At 34.8% G+C, this 17,092-nt stretch overlaps 1 protein-coding gene across 2 annotated transcripts in view; it reads left to right on the top strand.

Annotated features, from left to right (window-relative positions):
• Positions 1–17,092, top strand: part of CYP20A1 (cytochrome P450 family 20 subfamily A member 1) — a 63,972-nt gene that overhangs the window by 35,055 nt on the left and 11,825 nt on the right. For both annotated transcript variants that reach the window (XM_082397130.1, XM_082397129.1), the window contains 6 exons: positions 585–663; positions 4,131–4,246; positions 5,082–5,136; positions 7,863–7,983; positions 12,177–12,288; positions 13,473–13,537. In XM_082397130.1, the coding sequence (XP_082253256.1) occupies positions 585–663; positions 4,131–4,246; positions 5,082–5,136; positions 7,863–7,983; positions 12,177–12,288; positions 13,473–13,537 (548 nt within the window). The remainder of the gene's footprint in view (positions 1–584; positions 664–4,130; positions 4,247–5,081; positions 5,137–7,862; positions 7,984–12,176; positions 12,289–13,472; positions 13,538–17,092) is intronic.

Below are 17,092 nucleotides of genomic sequence, written 5' to 3'. Positions count from 1 at the left end.
TATTAATAATTTAAAAAATATTTAGCATTGATTAATAAGTGTTGTGTCCTTTCCCAGGTTCTTTCAGAACTTTTGAATTATAAACAATTTTTTTTAAGGGCTAATTATCCAATTTTGAAATAATTGGAAGCCTATTCTGTTGTTTACCCTCTCTAAACCTTAGACTAATCTTTAACCTTTTTCTGGATTTCAGCCAAAGCTTATCAGTATTGCAGGTGAAGTAAAAGTTTGGAATTCCCGATGAATTTTACTTATCCACTGGTGCCATTATAATAAAAAAATTGAGAATTGACTCTACTGCAATGTTCTTTTCCTCCCTGTGCATATACTTCTTTGAAAGGAAGGGAACTTTTGACTTTCTAATTATAATTAGTTTGGAAGTACTTTGAATGAAATTATTAAAATATATTTGTGCCCTATCCTTAAAGACTATGGAGTAAATGATTATGCAGCCCACTTGAAAGGGAGAGTTTAATTAACAGTTCTGTTGGTGAGACAGAGGTTCTCCAGCTGTTAGCTTAGATTGCTTGATATTATTTGGAAAATTTACATATTAGATAATAGATATGTTTTCCTATTTTCAGGTTTGGTCGGAGATTGGAAAAGGCTTTCTAGATGGATCACTTGATAAAAGTACAACTCGGAAAAAACAATATGAAGATGGTAAGTTTTACCACTATTAATTTTTAGTAAGGACTAAGGGAAATGTGCCCTAATTTTAATAGGGCTATGTCTGATTCATGAACTTATAGGTCATGTATATTTTCTTCCTGTATGTTTTTTTCCTACATTTCCTATTATGAAAGTTTTTCTTAAAAGAGAGGAAAAAGCAGTGAATTAGTAAATGAACTCTAGCACTCACTGCAGAATGAGGGTGCTGGAGAGCTGGTATAGCCTACAGGATTAATGGAAAGTGTCAGGGTACAATCCTGGGAAAGTAATTTAGAAATACATGTTAAGAGTCATAAATAATGAGTGAAATTATCTAAAATAAGGAAATATTCATGAATTTTTTTTGTAGTGCTATTTCTACAAGTAGAAAACCAAAAAAAACTAAATATCCAACAATATAGGAATTTCTAAGGAAATAATATCAACATGATAAATCTGTAAGAAATGTAGCAACATAAAAAAAATCTTGGCCGTTATAACATTGAGTAAAGATATTTTCAAAACTATTTAACGTTGGTTACAACTTTATAAAATCTACACAGAAAAATAGCAGTTTTAGTTTAAGATGGCCCCCCAACGTGTGCTCCCCCTTTTTTCTTTTGTATTATATTTTCTGTCAGTAATTTAATGATTGTAATCCTTTAATACCTTTATTCTGAGCTGCTGCAATTTCTGTTTTGGAAGTAAGCAGGGTAAATTAAAATGCATAGGCTGCATTGGAATAATGGATTATTTTTCATGGATAATAGTATTGCTTCCCGAGATTCTCTTCCTTTATTCTTTCAACAGATATTTATCGAGGCCTCTATGTGCTAGGCACTATTCTATGTATGTATAGGAGACAAAAAATCCCTGTCCTCGTGAGGCTTACCATTCTGGTGATTCCTTCAGTGTCCAGCGTAAGTCTAGAAAAGCCAATTTAATGGACACGTTTTCTGCTATCTGCTAGTCTACCATTTTGACTATCTTGATGGATGCATTTGGATTAATTACCCCTAATAAAAAATGTATTTTACAAATATTGGTTTTAATTAATATAAAAAGAAAATTAATAATTTATATTCTTTGATTCTAAATAAAAGTAGATTGTCTAGTATGATACGCTCCTTGAACTGTAACATGGGCATAGATCAAATTTGAGCTTTTATTGAAAATGATTATGTTTTGGTATTTATATGAGTGGGAACTCATGGCTGGGTCACTTCTTCTTCTGTTTAAGTGAGTAATTCTCAACTTGGTCTGTACATTAGAATCACTTTGGGAACTTAGGACAAAACAAAAAATATTGAAGATCAGGCCCCACCCTAAATCAGTTTATTCAGAATATGGGATAGAGGTGCTTTTGATGTCAGATTTTTTTTTTTTTTTTTAATAAAAGCTCTCCAGATTATCCTCATGTACTTGTAGGATTGAGAATGTACAGCAGTAGTTCCCAAACTTTGCTACACGTTGCATCTTTTAAACTTTTTTGAAGCTTGGCTTTCGCTCCTAAACATTCAGATTTAATTGGTATGAGGTGTGGTTTATATTTTATGATTTTTTTAAAAAAAGCTTCCTAGGTGATTGTAATGTAAGCAAAGATTGGGAACCATTGCAGTACAGTGTTAACAGTTTCTCATTTTAATCACTAACATGTTATTAGACTCCTTCAATTCTGTAAATAATGAAGATCTAGAATATCCTGGTATATTTTTCGTCCTGGGAAGATGTCAGTGAACAAAACAAACAAAAATTCCTCTCCTTGTGGCACCGCCTTCTAGTGGGAAGAGGCAGATGAGAATCTGAATAAGTAAACTGAATAGTGTGTTAAAAGATGAAAGTTGCTATGGAGAAAATTAAATCAGGAAGGGGGATAGGAAGTGCTAGGGGTGGGGAGGTTATTAGGAAAGGCCTCACCAAGATTAGGTGACTTGAGCAAACACTTGCAAGAGATAAGGAAACCAGTCCATGCAGATCATGTGTAAATCCACAACAAGTAGTTGCAAAATCCTTGAGGTAGGATTCTTCCTGATATATTTGAGGTACATCAGGGAGCTGTATGCCTGGAGTGAAATGAGTCAGAAGAAAAATAGAAGGAAATGAGACCAGAAAGATTGGGGGGATGGAACAGATTTTGTCTGGCTTAGGTATGACTAGGTTGCTACTATGAGATAGGAAGAAGCCACTGGAAGATTTTGAGCAGAATTATGAATCTGAGTTATATTTTTAAAGGATCACTCTGGCTGCTGTCATAAAGGGGCTCAGAGCAGAAGCAGGGAGACTAATTAGGGGGCTACTGCAATGGATCAGGCAAGAAAAATAATGTGGCTTGGACTAGGTGGTGGGTAGCAGAAAATATAAAATTTTTTAAAAAAGAGTAAGAGAGATTAATTCTGTATTTTGAAGATTAGAGCCACCAACATTGACTGCCAGATTAGATATGGGGTATAAGAGAGAGGGAGACACCAGAGTTTTAGGCCTGAGTAATTGGAAAATGAAATTAATAGGAAATAAGATGGGGCAGACTGTAGAAAGATCCAGTTTTGAGGCGAAAGATCACGACTTCAGTTTTGGATATGTTTATGTTTAGTATGCTTCAGATGTCAAAGTGGATATGTTGAGTTGATTGTCAGATATATGAAACTGAAGTTCAGGGGAAAGAGATCCTAAATGGAAATATAAATTTGGAAGTGTTCAGTACATAGATTGTATTTAAAGCTTTGAGAATGGTGATCACCAAGGTAATGAATATAAATAGAAAAAGAGGAGAGGCCCAAGAAAAGAGATCCCTGACCTTGGGCATTCCATCATTAAGAAATTTGAGAGGTGAGAAGGAATGGACAAAGGATACTGAGAATGAGCTGGCAGTAAAGTGGGAGGAAAGTGTGGAGTCCAGGAGAGTGTGGAATCCTAGGAGCCAAATGAAAAAGTGCTTCCTACAGAGTAAGTGACCAGCATCAGATGCTATGATAGGTCAAGTAAGATGGGGCCTGAGAAATCTGTGGATAGTTTTCTTGATAGTTGGATTAATCTTCCAAGTGTCAGAAATTTACCTTTCTGATTATTTCACATCTGTTTCAGTCTGTAAATGAGTGATGCCTGATTCGGGAGGACAATGGAGTTAAGAGGACAGAATTTAGAAGGAAGGTGAATAATACCAGGGGAGGGATATATGTGTAAAAGGCCTCTAAGGGGCTAGCATTGTTCTATTTCTCGACCTGGGTGTTTGCTTTACAGTTGTTCGTTAAATTGTGCTTGTATGTTTTATGCACTTTTTGGTGTATGTGTTAAATTTAGCAAAAAGAAGAAAAGTAAGTAGCTGAGTTTAAACATAAATTAGCTTTTAAAGCATTATTGGTTACTACTTTTAACTTTGAAAGTTTTATTCTGCACATAGGAATATTGTAGAGATACAGAACAATGTTCAATCCTCACAAATGCTTATATCCTAAAATCTTTTTTTGTTTTTCTTCTCTAAGCCCTTATGCAACTGGAATCTATTTTAAAGAAAATCATAAAAGAACGAAAAGGAAGGAACTTCAGTGAACATATTTTCATTGACTCCTTAGTACAGGGGGACCTTAATGACCAACAGGTGATGTAATTGTTAAATGTTTATCAAACAAAAGATAATCAGACATGTATAGAGTGTGCTTTTTATCCACTTTAACCCAGACGCCCTCCTAGAATTCAGTGGCTTTTTTCTTTTTTATTGTACATCATCCATAAATAGTATTTAGTATTTAGTCTCCTGTTATTTAGTTCTTTGAAGCAGCTATATAGTATTCAATATTTGAGTAAGCAAATATCGACCCAAAGTTCTCTGACTGTAAAAGAGGAGGACTTGCATAAGCCTGTATTGACTAAGCTGCTCTGCCTACATGACCAGGTGTGGCAGCTTGGCTTGTTCCCAGCGTGTGTCTGTCACCCCAGCACACCACTGGGATATTGTGTGTTTGTGGTGTTGTCAGGCAGAGGACAGGAGTGGGGCTGTTACTGCCACACCTACCTGTTCAGTGTGGGACCCTTCTGCCCTGCTCTATGCATGCAAGTCCTCGTAGACAAAAGCGGCTTTCTGGGTGTGTGTGGGTGCAGGAATTATATCAGGCTCCAGGACAGTGGCAGGCTCTTCACTGTTCCTGAGTCTTCGTTGCTGCTCTAGGCCAAGCTAGAATGATAGCACTGAGCCAGTTTGTTTGATGTATCATGAGCCAGTAATATACTGGGTAAGTGTTCACTGTATCAAAAATGCAGTGCAGTGTTTCGGTTGGTTTTTTCATTATATAGATTTTCTTTAAGTGAAAACCTCGTAAAGAAATAACATGTTTTCCCTTTCCTTAACTCCCATTTTGTACTCTAGGTGATTTTACTAGGGCCTAATATAGGCCACCTTACATTTCACACTTTCTAAACTTAGTTTTGTTTCCTAGATCCTAGAAGACAGTATGATATTTTCTCTGGCCAGTTGCATAATAACTGCAAAATGTAAGTATAAATTGATTTGTTTTTGAGATAGGTTATAAAATATACAAGGATAAAGCTATTCTAAAATAAAGGAAACACTGTTTGCAAGACCTCTTTATAACTTCCCTTCGTTCTTCTTTTTCTATTCTTGTTTGAAAGGCTTGATTCACACAGGCACCTTTTTTTTTTTTTTTTTTAAACCCCAGATGCTCTGTGCCACCTCTGAACATTGCCATAAATTTCTTGACACAGTTTATGGATTGTGAATTCTAGTTAGTTCCTTTAAAATGAACTGCTGTTGACACCTTTCCAGCCAGAACTGTGAGCTTTTCAATTTCCTGCTGTGGCTTTTCACTTTGACTTCAATCTAGTCTGCTATTATTAAGATCTACCAACAGAGGATATAGTCCACAGAAATCATGATTTAAAAAGAACTCTTCTCTTGGTGGAATTGAAGGTGATTATTATTTAAAATTCTAAAATGGGTGATATATTTCTAGTTTCCTTACTGGTTTTTAGTTTATCAGACTACCATTTGTTCATACAGTATTTGTAAAAATTTGTATATCCATAAAAATCCATAAAAATATACTGACATAAAATGCTAAAGGAGGTATTAAAACATCAGTTTAAAATCTAAAGAATTTATGTTAACTTGAAGGATTTCATTCACAACTCTTTCTGTTTAAGAAAATTTTAAAAAGGATGAGTATAAATGTAAATTTCCTGTATTTCTTCTTTGTAAAATTTTTGATATCTAGACATGTCCAGATATTATAGATTAAATGGAATTTAGGTAAGCATGTGTCAAAAATAATGTATCAAACCTTTTAAATACTTGTTTAAAAATTTATTACATTAAAATATATCTTTGCTGAAGACATTCAAAAAATCTGAATCAATTGTACTCTGGATACCATAAAAAGTGATCATTTCCAAGGTTGATTTAATATTTTAATCTTTTTTGAAGTTTTTAGGGGGAATTTTCAGAGTATTGCTGTTTCTTTGCATGTGGGTTGGTTATTTTTTAAGGCACCTCTGAAATTTTGAGAGTTAAGATCAGCAGGAAGCCTTAATTAAAGTCCCTCCTCTGCGACTTAGCAAGTCTTAGCCTAGAGCAAGATACTGAACTCTGCATTTCTTCCCTTTTCTAAAATAAGGGTGACCTCCAAGGTATCTTTCAACTATAAAATGGTGTCTTGATTCAATATTATAATTAAAGAACATTAAGTGGCTTAAAGTCCCATTTTAAAGCTATCCCCCTGTCATACTCTTTAATAGAGTTGTACAAAAGAACCAATGTTTGAGGTTATTAAGCTTATACAGTTAAATTAATTTTAAGTGATAATCTAGTCAATCAGTGTATATGAGTGCCTACTGTATGCAAATCCTTGTGCTAAATCTTTCAATATTGTATATTACTACATATTGTTGTAAAATTGCATACATGTACATATTGTACACTGTCCACGTAAGTTTTCATATCATTTGTGAAATAGAAATTCTGCAGTTCACTCAAAAGCCATAATAAAGAAACATATGTTGGAAAAAGTTAAGGTCCGCTACTCCTATGCCTTTTATGAACTCTGGATGTGAGTAAATTATCAAAATAATTGAGCATGAGGTAGCTGTTGATTTTATTGATAATAATATTTAGTGCAGAAAGTGAATTATATATTTTCCAGGCATTGGAATTGGATAATAAGTGACTTAGGCAAACATTTAAAAAAATTAACTTTGAGATAAATTTAAGCCAGCCCTTTAGCTCAGGAAAGAGATAATTAATAAGCAGAAGTAGGAATTATTAAATGCATTTTAAGAAGTACTTGACATAGAAAAAGTAGAGCTGTACATAGAGTCATATCAAGCATAATCTAGGGAAAGAGATGTTATGTGTCTGGATGGTTCCATTTGAACAGTTGTAATCCCAGTGGATTCCTAAAGGGAATATAACTACTCTGTTTCCTCTGTTTTATGTTCATCATGTAATTAATTTTCTTACCTTTTGATTTCCCCAGTGATTATAATCCATAGCCATTTTAAGCAAAAGTAAGCCATAAGCTAGTGATCTTCCAATGTTGGTGTTCATCAAAATAATTGTGGTATGTGTTAGAAATATAGATCCCTGGACCACACCCTAAACCTACTGAGTCAGGATCTGTGGATGGTGGGGTTGTGCCATCAGCCACCTCCCAGAAGAGTTTTGAGAACCACTGTCCTAAGCAATAATCAGTCTCAGTTCTTGAACCAGTGTATCTACCTTTACAAGTAAAAATTTAGAGTAATGATTTGTAAGTAAATCTCCTGCTACTTTGATTTGTATGAATCATTTAATTAAGGCTCCTGAGGAAATTGATAAATCAATTTTTTGATTTTACAAGGTCGATTGAACCAAACAGTTCATCACAGTTATCAACGTTTAACACTTCCCCAGATGTGAAGTTTATTTATTATCATTACTATTTTACCTAAGGTAAAATGTATTAAGTGCCTTTGATTACTTGCCAGTTTTAAGAAAGAAATCTAGATTTCACTATCTCTTTTTGGGAATATTCTGTAAATAGTCATGTTCTGTTCAGTGAAGTACAAATCTTGTGAACAATCTTGTTTTATCTTTTGGTAGCATTTATGTATCTTCTGCATCAGAAAAAAAGGAAAATACCAAAAAATAAAAAATTTGTTTCTTATTCTGCACCCAAACTGTGAATTAGCTGCTTTCATTGTTATTAATATAAATTTTCGCTTAGTGTGCACCTGGGCAGTCTGTTTTTTAACCACCTATGAAGAAGTTCAGAAAAAACTATATGAAGAGATAGACCAAGTTTTTGGGAAGGGACCTGTAACTCCAGAGAAAATTGAGGAGCTCAGGTAAGAACACAATAAAAGGAAAGAGGAGATCATTAAAGGGTAAATTTGAATTGGTTTATCTAATTTAAAGCTAATGCTAATATCTAGAAAAGCTATATATTTTTACAGGACTTAAAGTATTTACATACAGATTTTAATGGATAACTTAACTTGCTTTTTAAAATCTTAAGGTAGTTTTGGGAAACCTTTACATGAGCCTGTATAAAATAGTATCAGTGATATCTAATAAGTGGAACATCCACACCTTGTTGGTACAAATGCAGAATGGTACAGTTCTGTTAGAAAACAGTGTGGCAGGATCTTATGAAGTTAAACATACCATATGACCCAACAGTTCTCCTAGGCATTTACCTGAGAGAAATGAAAACATATGTCCACACAGAGACCTGTATGCAAACATTTATAATAATACTATTTATAATAGCAAAAGCTGGAAGTAGTCCAAATATTCATCAACTGGTGAATAGATAAATTGTGTTATATCCATGCAAGGAAATGTTACCAAGTAATGAAAAGTAACACAATATCAGTACACACAACAACATGGCTAAATCTCTTTATGCTAAGTAAAAATAAATCAAACACAAAAACTGCCTACAATACGTTTTATTTAGGTGGAATTCTAGAAAAAGCAAAACTATTGTGATAGAAAGTAGATTCAGTGGTTGTCTGGGGCCAGAAATGGGGAGGGGATCAATTACAAAGGAGCATGAGGAAAGTTTTTTAGGATGAGGGAAATGCTCTATATCTTTCTTGTGGTTGTGTTCACACAATTATATACAATTACTAAAATTCATCAAACTGTACAGGTAAAATAGATACTTTTTTTATATGTAAGTGATACCTTAATTAAAAAGATTTTAAAAAATAGCAGCTGTGACTTCTTAGGGGGCTGGAAGTCTGAGACTGGGTAGCAAGCAACCTTACCTTGGATCATCTTTCAACTATAGAAAAGAAGATAGGGATACAGCCATTGGAAAGAACTCGAAGCTATGGGTTTCACAGGGAGACTTTTGTTACCAATTCTTTAAAATATAGGAAGCTTTATTTATTACAATTTTAAAAGTAATACATACTTGTTTTTTTTAATTAAGTTATTTATTTTTTATTTTTTAACATCTTTATTGGAGTATAATTGCTTTACAATGGTGTGTTAGTTTCTGCTTTATAACAAAGTGAATCAGCTATACATATACATATATCCCCATATCTCTTCCCTCTTACATCTCCCTCCCTCCCACATACTTGTTTTTTGAAGTTTTTATGATACAGAAGTGTATGAAGTGGAAGGTGAATGTCCTTTGTAAAACAGATAATAATTGTTAACTATCTGTATTGTTTTTCTAGACTTTTTCTATGCATATATATGTATGTATTTAATGCAAAAAAATTAAAACCATTTAAAAATACAAAACATGTAACTTCTGTAAATTCCATTTTTTCTCTAAATGTGCTGTGGACAGCGTTTCTATACATAGTAACTCCACATCCAATCAGTGACTAAGTTCTGTTGATTTTACTTTCGAAACAACATTTAGTTGGAAGTTTAGTTTTCTTTCCATTGTCCCCACTGCCTAGAGCACCATCAACTTGTCTGGGATATTTCAACAGCCTTGGATTTGCTTCCCTCCTATGCATTCTCCAGATTGCTGTTGGAGCCTGTGACTGTATGCTGTAATCGCTTCAGCTACTTTAAAAATACACATAACCTGTGACCAATTCCAAACCAACAATCTCTGGGCATCAGAAATTTTCAGAAGCTTCTCAGGTGATTCTAATCTGTAGCCAAAGTTGAGAATCACTGTGGTAGTCATCTTTCTATATCTGGGGAGTCATATCTGATCAGACTCCCTGACGTAACATCCTTCAGTGACTTCTGGTTGCCCTAACTCACCAGCTTAGCTTATAAGGCATTTCAGGAGCTAGGCCTTGCATTCCTCTCCCACCTTATCTCATTACTTGTGTCTCTTCATACCCTTGGATTCAGCTGTGCTGAAATTCTTTTGTTTCTTCAAATGTAAAGCACTCTTTTTTATCTTCTGGCTTTTGTAGAGATTTTCTCTTCCTGTCTCCTCTAGCTAACTCCAGTTTTTTCTGCAGGTCTCAGCCTAAGTGTTTATTTCTCTGCAAAGTCCTTTCTCTAGTTAGGTGCTCTTGCCATGTGTTCCCTAACACCCTGAACTTCCTTTATCATAACAGTTACTGTGCCCTTTTTTTTTTTTTTTTTTTACTTCTTTTACTTATCTTTATGGCCACAGAGGAAATAGAGGTTAAAGAGAGGCTGGAGAGAACTATTATAAAATTCCAATTAATATCATCAGATAATTTGCGAGCTATTGCATTCACTGAAACCAGAACAGATGTCAATAAAAAGAACAATCAGAGAAATTTCTGGAATGGAATAGCTCCACTAGTAATTTCAAAGCCTTCCTGACTGTAGCACCCTAAATAAGAAGCCGTGTTTCTAGGAATACACTCAACTGGTTGTGCAGAACAGCCATGGTAAACTAAGCTGAGGAGATCTGACATTGACTTCTTTGCCATCCATCTTTTTAATCAACTCTATTGAAGTATAATTTACATATGATAAACTACATTTATTTTATACTGTGCCTTTTTTTTTTTTGTATTTACGTTTTTAATATACTGTGCCTTTTTAATTGTTCATTCTTGATGTCCCTTCCTCCGTCCCTTCCCCTGCCAAGTAGACTTTGAAATTCTTTGAGGGTATCTGTCTTGTTCACTGTTGTAGCTCAATATCTAATGCAGTGCTCCTAATGTAGTAGGTACCCAAAAAATATTTGTTCAAAGAGGAAAGGATGTTTCCTCTTGTTTTTGTTGCTTTTAGAAATTACAAAAATCAGCATTCCTATGCTTAAATCTTTGCTGATATTTCTGATTATTAATAAGGTTCAACTGGCATTTACTATGGATCCAACTCGTTATTTTTAATGGATGCATAGTATTGCATTGTGTGAGATTATTATTTAAGAGAATATGCAATAGTGTAGTGTTTACGATTAGGGGCTATGGAGTAACAGACTTGGGTTTGAATCCTACCAATACCACTTACCTGCTGTGCACTCTTAAACAATTGCCTCATTTTTAAAATCTGTAAAATTAAAAAATAATAGCATCCATGAGTTTCTTATAAGGATTAAATGAGATACTGCATAGAAAGTATTTAACAGAACTGTCTCATAGCAAGATTTCAATACATTTTAGCTTTTATTCTCATTGGGAGGCACACTTCATATTTTCATATATATTGCCAAGTTATCCTTCAGAAAGGTTGTACCAATTTATACTTCCACCAACTGAATATGAATGTCCTTTTCCTTATTTTTTTTTAAAGATTTGATGAAAGTTCATAATAATGCAATTGACAAGGAAATTTAGTTATTTCTGAGATATACATTTTAAAGTAATAACTAGAATTATGACTTATAACATTATACCAGAACCTTTTCCTTATTTTTTGTTAGTGTTTGTCTGTGACAGTGCTCTTGTTCATCTTTGCTAATCTGGCAGGTAAAAAAAATTTGCTTTGATTGGCAATCTTTCCATTGTTAATGAGGTTGAGTATCATTTCTTAGGTTTCCAGGCCATTAGCATTTTTTCTTTTTTTTTGTAGATTGCTTTTTTATATTTTCTGTCCATATTTCTATTGGGGTGTTTGATCATTTTAATTATGAATTTTTAAAGAGCTTTGATGCATTAAGGATATATTTACTGTAAATATTTTTCCTACTTAGCTTTTAATTTTACTTATGATGATTGCAAGTATGAAAAAAAACCTTCCATAGTCATATCATTCAATATTTGTGTTTTTCTTTATGGTATCCTTCATTGTTTCAGTATTTTTATAATTTTTAAGTAGAAACGTCTTTTATTAAAATTTTTATTAAATCCTTTATTAAAAATAAAAGACGTTTCTACTCAAAAATTTTAAAAATATTGTTTCAAGTTTTCTTCTGGTACTTTTAAAGTTGTTTTTATTTGTTTAAATCCTTACTCACCTGGACTTTATATACCTCTAATATATAATGTATTTTAAGCAAATAAGAATTATGATATGACTATTTCAAGTTAGGAAGGTTATGAAAATTGTTGAATGACACTTTAAAATGTATATACATTTCAAACTGCCTCTCCCAAAATAAAGATCTTCAAAAAAAAATTTTTTTAAACAGGTATTGTCGGCAAGTGCTTTGTGAAACTGTTCGGACTGCCAGACTGACCCCAGTTTCTGCCCGGCTTCAAGATATTGAAGGAAAGATTGACAAATTTATCATTCCTAGGGAGGTAGGAAACATTTGGTGTACTTAACCCATTCAGTTATTCTTTTCAACTCTGTTAGTGTGTGTTTTTAAATTTTATTGTTTAAAGTGTCCAATATTATAAAGGTCCAAAGTTACCTATTGTTAAATCAAAGACAAATGTTTTAAATGACAAAATAATATGTGCTTATTTTAAAGTTCAAACAATATAAAAGAAAGGCTCCTTTCTCCACAGGTTCTACTGTGAATAGTTTAGTGTTTATTTTGTAGGTCTTTTTCTGTATATGTGTATTACTCTGTGTGTGTATATACATGTATACATATGTATTTTAAAAACCAAATTCATATGTGAAAGAGTACTCTTTATATATTGTACTTTAATTTTCTTCTTTTATTGACTGTACCGTGGCAACTGATACAACTGGCACTTACTATGGATCCAACTCGTTATTTTTAATGGATGCATAGTATTGCATTGTATGAATGTACCATAATTTATTTAAGCAGTCCCCATTGATGGAAATTTAGATTGACAGTAATTTTTTTCATTATTACAAACTGTATACTTGTACTGGTATTGGGAGAGCCTTAGAAAAGGAGTTTTGGGGCCAAACAGCACATGTGTGTAAAACTTAAATTGCCCTCTAAAAGGCAATTTATACTTTGAGCAACAGTTTATGAGAATGCTTTTCCTCTCCATATTCTTACCACATCTGGATTTATGAATCTTATATGAAAAATTGTCTCTTAATTTGCTTTCCCCTGATCATTGGAGAGACTGAACAGCTTTTCATATATATATTAACAGTTTGTATTTCCTTTAACTTCTTTCTAATGAGTTTATATGTCTTTTTGTATATTATACATATTAATTCTGTCACTTATATGGCACATTTTTTTTCCTGTATGTTACTTATCTTCTACTTTTTTTTTTTATGGTGTGTTTTTTGTTTTATTTTTACTGGATGCGGGTTTTAAATTTTCATAGAGTGAAGTCTGTTATTCCTTTATGGCTTCCATATTTTGTGACATGCTTATCCTTCCCACTATGAGATCACCAAAATAATGGCCTGTGTTTTCTTCTATTATTTTATATTTTTATTTTGTATTCACTATCTATATTAAAAGAGCATTTAGATAAGTTGGCTTTCTGGGCATCATTTTGTCTCTGTTAGACCTTGAATAGCTAGAGTAATTTTTTTTTTGCAGACCCTTGTCCTTTATGCCCTTGGAGTGGTGCTTCAGGATCCCAGTACTTGGCCATCACCATACAAGTATGAAATTTCTGTCATTGTCTTTGCAATTATTGATTTTTATGTGTTTGCATGTTTTGTGTTCCTTTTTAAGTTTTGAGGAGAAAATTCAATATGTAACAGGCATATAACAAAAGGAAGCCACTGCCTTCCCTGTGTATCTTCTGCTCACTGCTTTTTCTTTCATGAATCTACTGTCTGCTACCCTTTGTCTCTCCTATTACCACTTCTATCCTAAGATCTATTTAATTACTTAATCTCTACAATTATTCTGTAATTTCAGTGGTATTTTGGAGTTCTTTTACTGATAAGTGGGTATTTTTAAATTAATTAATTTTATTTTTGGCTGTGTTGGGTCTTTGTTGCTGCACGCGGGCTTTGTCTAGTTGTGGCGAGTGGGGGCTACTCTTTGTTCTGGTGCACGGGCTTCTCATTACAGTGGTTTCTCTTGTTGCGGAGCACGGGCTCTAGGCGTGTGGGCTTCAGTAGTTGTGACATGTGAGCTTGGTAGTTGTGGCTCGCGGGCTCTAGAGCGCAGACTCAGTAGTTGTGGCGCACAGGCTTAGTTGCTCCGCAGCATGTGGGATCTTCCCGTACCAGGTCTCGAACCCATGTCCCCCGCAATGGCAGGCAGATTCTCAACCACTGCACCACCAGGGAAGCCCTGGTAAGTGGGTATTGGTTGTGCAGTTTCTTTGTTTTCCTTCTTTTGGTCTCAATTATTAAGCTCTTTAGTCAAATGCAGAAAATAGGTGTTGTGTATATATTGCTATGTGTGAGAACAGCAAGGGAGGGAAAAGGTGAAGAATAAAGCTGTTATTGTTTGCCTCCTAGGTAGGCATCTGGTAAATCTGCCTTAAAGAAATGGGTTAAGGTTTACTGCCCTGGAAGAAGGTTATACGTTGAGTTGATTGGGACTAAGAGCTGTGTGAAACACAGGGGACAGAGTTGATGGTATGGTTGAAGTAGTAGAAAAACCTACTTATGGAATATAAGGATGGGACATTTTAAGTGTTCCTATCATTTTAGTTTTTAATATTACAATGACATTAAAGGGGAATCTATTAATAAATGAAATAGCATTCCTTCAAAATCTTCTGTAAAAATTAAGTAAAGTTTATATTCCAAGGGGCTTTTGTAGCAAAATTAAAGATATACATTGGTTTAAAAAAAGTATGCTTTTAATTATAAAAAATTAAAATTTCAAATTTTAAAATCTTAAAAAAATTTCACGTGGAAAAATGCCAAGTTTTTGATAAACTTTAGGCGTAATGCGAAAAGCATAAGAACTTTGCTGGAACTTCTGACACTATTCCTATCCTCAAAGCACTCAGAGAATCTAGATTACAGATTGAAAATACTGAAAGGAATATATGCTAAAGTGTGGAAATCATTTTTACGAATCAAATGCAGTCAAACTTATGAAATATTATTAATAATGTTGTATACCAAGGAAAAGCTTTCTTAGGTTGTGCAGCTCATCACCCATCCCTTGTGAAAAGTCCAGAGATTGATTTGTGTCAGCACCTTGAGAGGATCCTTGAGAGACTAATTTACAGTAGCAAAAATGTTCATAGACTGAGATAGACCCTGTAGAGATAATTAATTAATTACAGTTTAAATATGTGTCACACAGAGGAAGATGAAGAGGTTGACTTTTTTCACTATATTTAATGGTCTTGAGGTCAACAAAGGATGTTGCATATCTTTTTACGGCTGAGTAGTATTCTATCATATGGATGTGCAGGGTTTGTTCAACTTTAACCCACTGAAGGACATTTGGTTTGTTTGCAGTATTTTGCTTTTAAGAATAAAGCTGTTATAAACATCTGTGTACAAGTTTTGTGTGAACATAGGGTTTCATTTTTTAGGATAAATGCCCAAGAGTACGATTGCTGGGTTATGTGGTTAGTGCATACTTAATTTTGCAAGAAACTGCCAGGCTATTTTTCTCAGATTCTTAGCAGCAGTGTTTTGAGAGATTCAGCTTCTCTGCAGCCTCAATAGCATTAACTATTGTCACTATTTTTTATTTTAATTGTTCTAATAGGTATGTGGTGATATTTCATTGTGGTTTTTATAAGGTTTTTTTTGAGTGAGTAGCTGACATTACCTTATTCTCCCTATAGAAAAATGTCTAGATATGATTTATTTACAGAAATAAATACATGGAAATACATTATTACTGTTATTGTATTGGCAGTGTCTCAGAGGAAGAAACCCTGGGTCAAATTCTATGATTTAAATGGATCATAATGTAAATATTACTCTATACCAAATAATGAAATATTATCAACTTTAAAAAACCAGACTGAAATAGAATTCTCAACTGAAAAGAATGAAGACAGGACTTCCCTGGTGGCGCAGTGGTTAAGAATCCGCCTGCCAATGCAGGGGACATGGGTTCGATCCCTGGTCCAGGAAGATCCCACATGCCATGGAGCAACTAAGCCTGTTTGCCACAACTACTGAGCCTGTGCTCTAGAGCCCGCGAGCCACAACTACTGAAGCCACGTGCTGCAACTATGAAGCCTGCGTGCCTAGAGCCCATGCTCCGCAACAAGAGAAGCCACTGCAATGAGAAGCCCGCACACTGCAACGGAGAGTAGCTGCCACTCGCTGCAAGTAGAGAAAGCCCGCGTGCAGCAACAAAGACCCAATGCAGCCAAAAATAAATAAATAAAATTAAAAAAAAAAAAAAGAATGAAGACAAACATTCAAAACCTCAGTATGGACTGGGAGCAAGATAGTGACATAGCAGGCTTCTGAATTTCCTTCCTCACACAGATGCATTGAATGTACAGCTACACATGGAGCAATTCCCTCTGAGAAAAATCCAGGAGCTAGCTAAGTGACTCCTACACATTGGGCAAATGAGAAAATACCCACATTGAAACAGGTAGGAAAGACTGAGACACATTCTTGCCATAAACCCCACCCCCAGCCCAGTGCCATACAGTCAGGAGGGAACCCCCAAGTCCCAGCTTCTCCCTGAGGATTGAAGGCTTTGGACCACACATTTAGTGCCCTGGCTTTAAAGACTCCCACCTGAGGAGTGGGCTCCTAAAACATCTACCTCCGAAAGCCATCTGGGCTTGCATTCATGAGTCCCACAGGACTGTAGCAAACAAAGAAGCAGTTCTTAATGGGAGCATAGTGTGAGCACAAGCATTCATCATGGCTGTCCCCATAGGGCTCAGCATAGAGGGAACAGGAAAAAATGCCTGTCTCCCAGTCTTTCTCTGAAGGAGGTTGACTACATACTTTACAAGCTGCTGCCTGAAGGTCCAGCTTCTAATTGGCATGCGTCTGGGTATACTGGCTGTGATCCTCCCTGGGGCCTGGGGGAGTCAGTGGACACACCCCCAACCTTCTCCTTCTGGTTCACTCCAACAATAAAACCAAGTCGCCAGCATCTCCCTTGCACAGACATCTAGTGTCCCAACTTTTATGGCTGCCATGCGAGGGAGGGATATGCCCTAAATCTCATAGCTCTGATAGCTAGTACATCTTGCATCCATAAGTCCTACGGGACTATAGCAACAAAGAAGCATATGTTAATAGGCATGGAGGTAT

Source organism: Balaenoptera borealis (assembly GCF_965194805.1).
Source record: "Balaenoptera borealis genome assembly, chromosome: 6".
NCBI lineage: Eukaryota > Metazoa > Chordata > Mammalia > Artiodactyla > Balaenopteridae > Balaenoptera > Balaenoptera borealis.
This window is presented reverse-complemented; position numbering and strand designations above follow the sequence as displayed.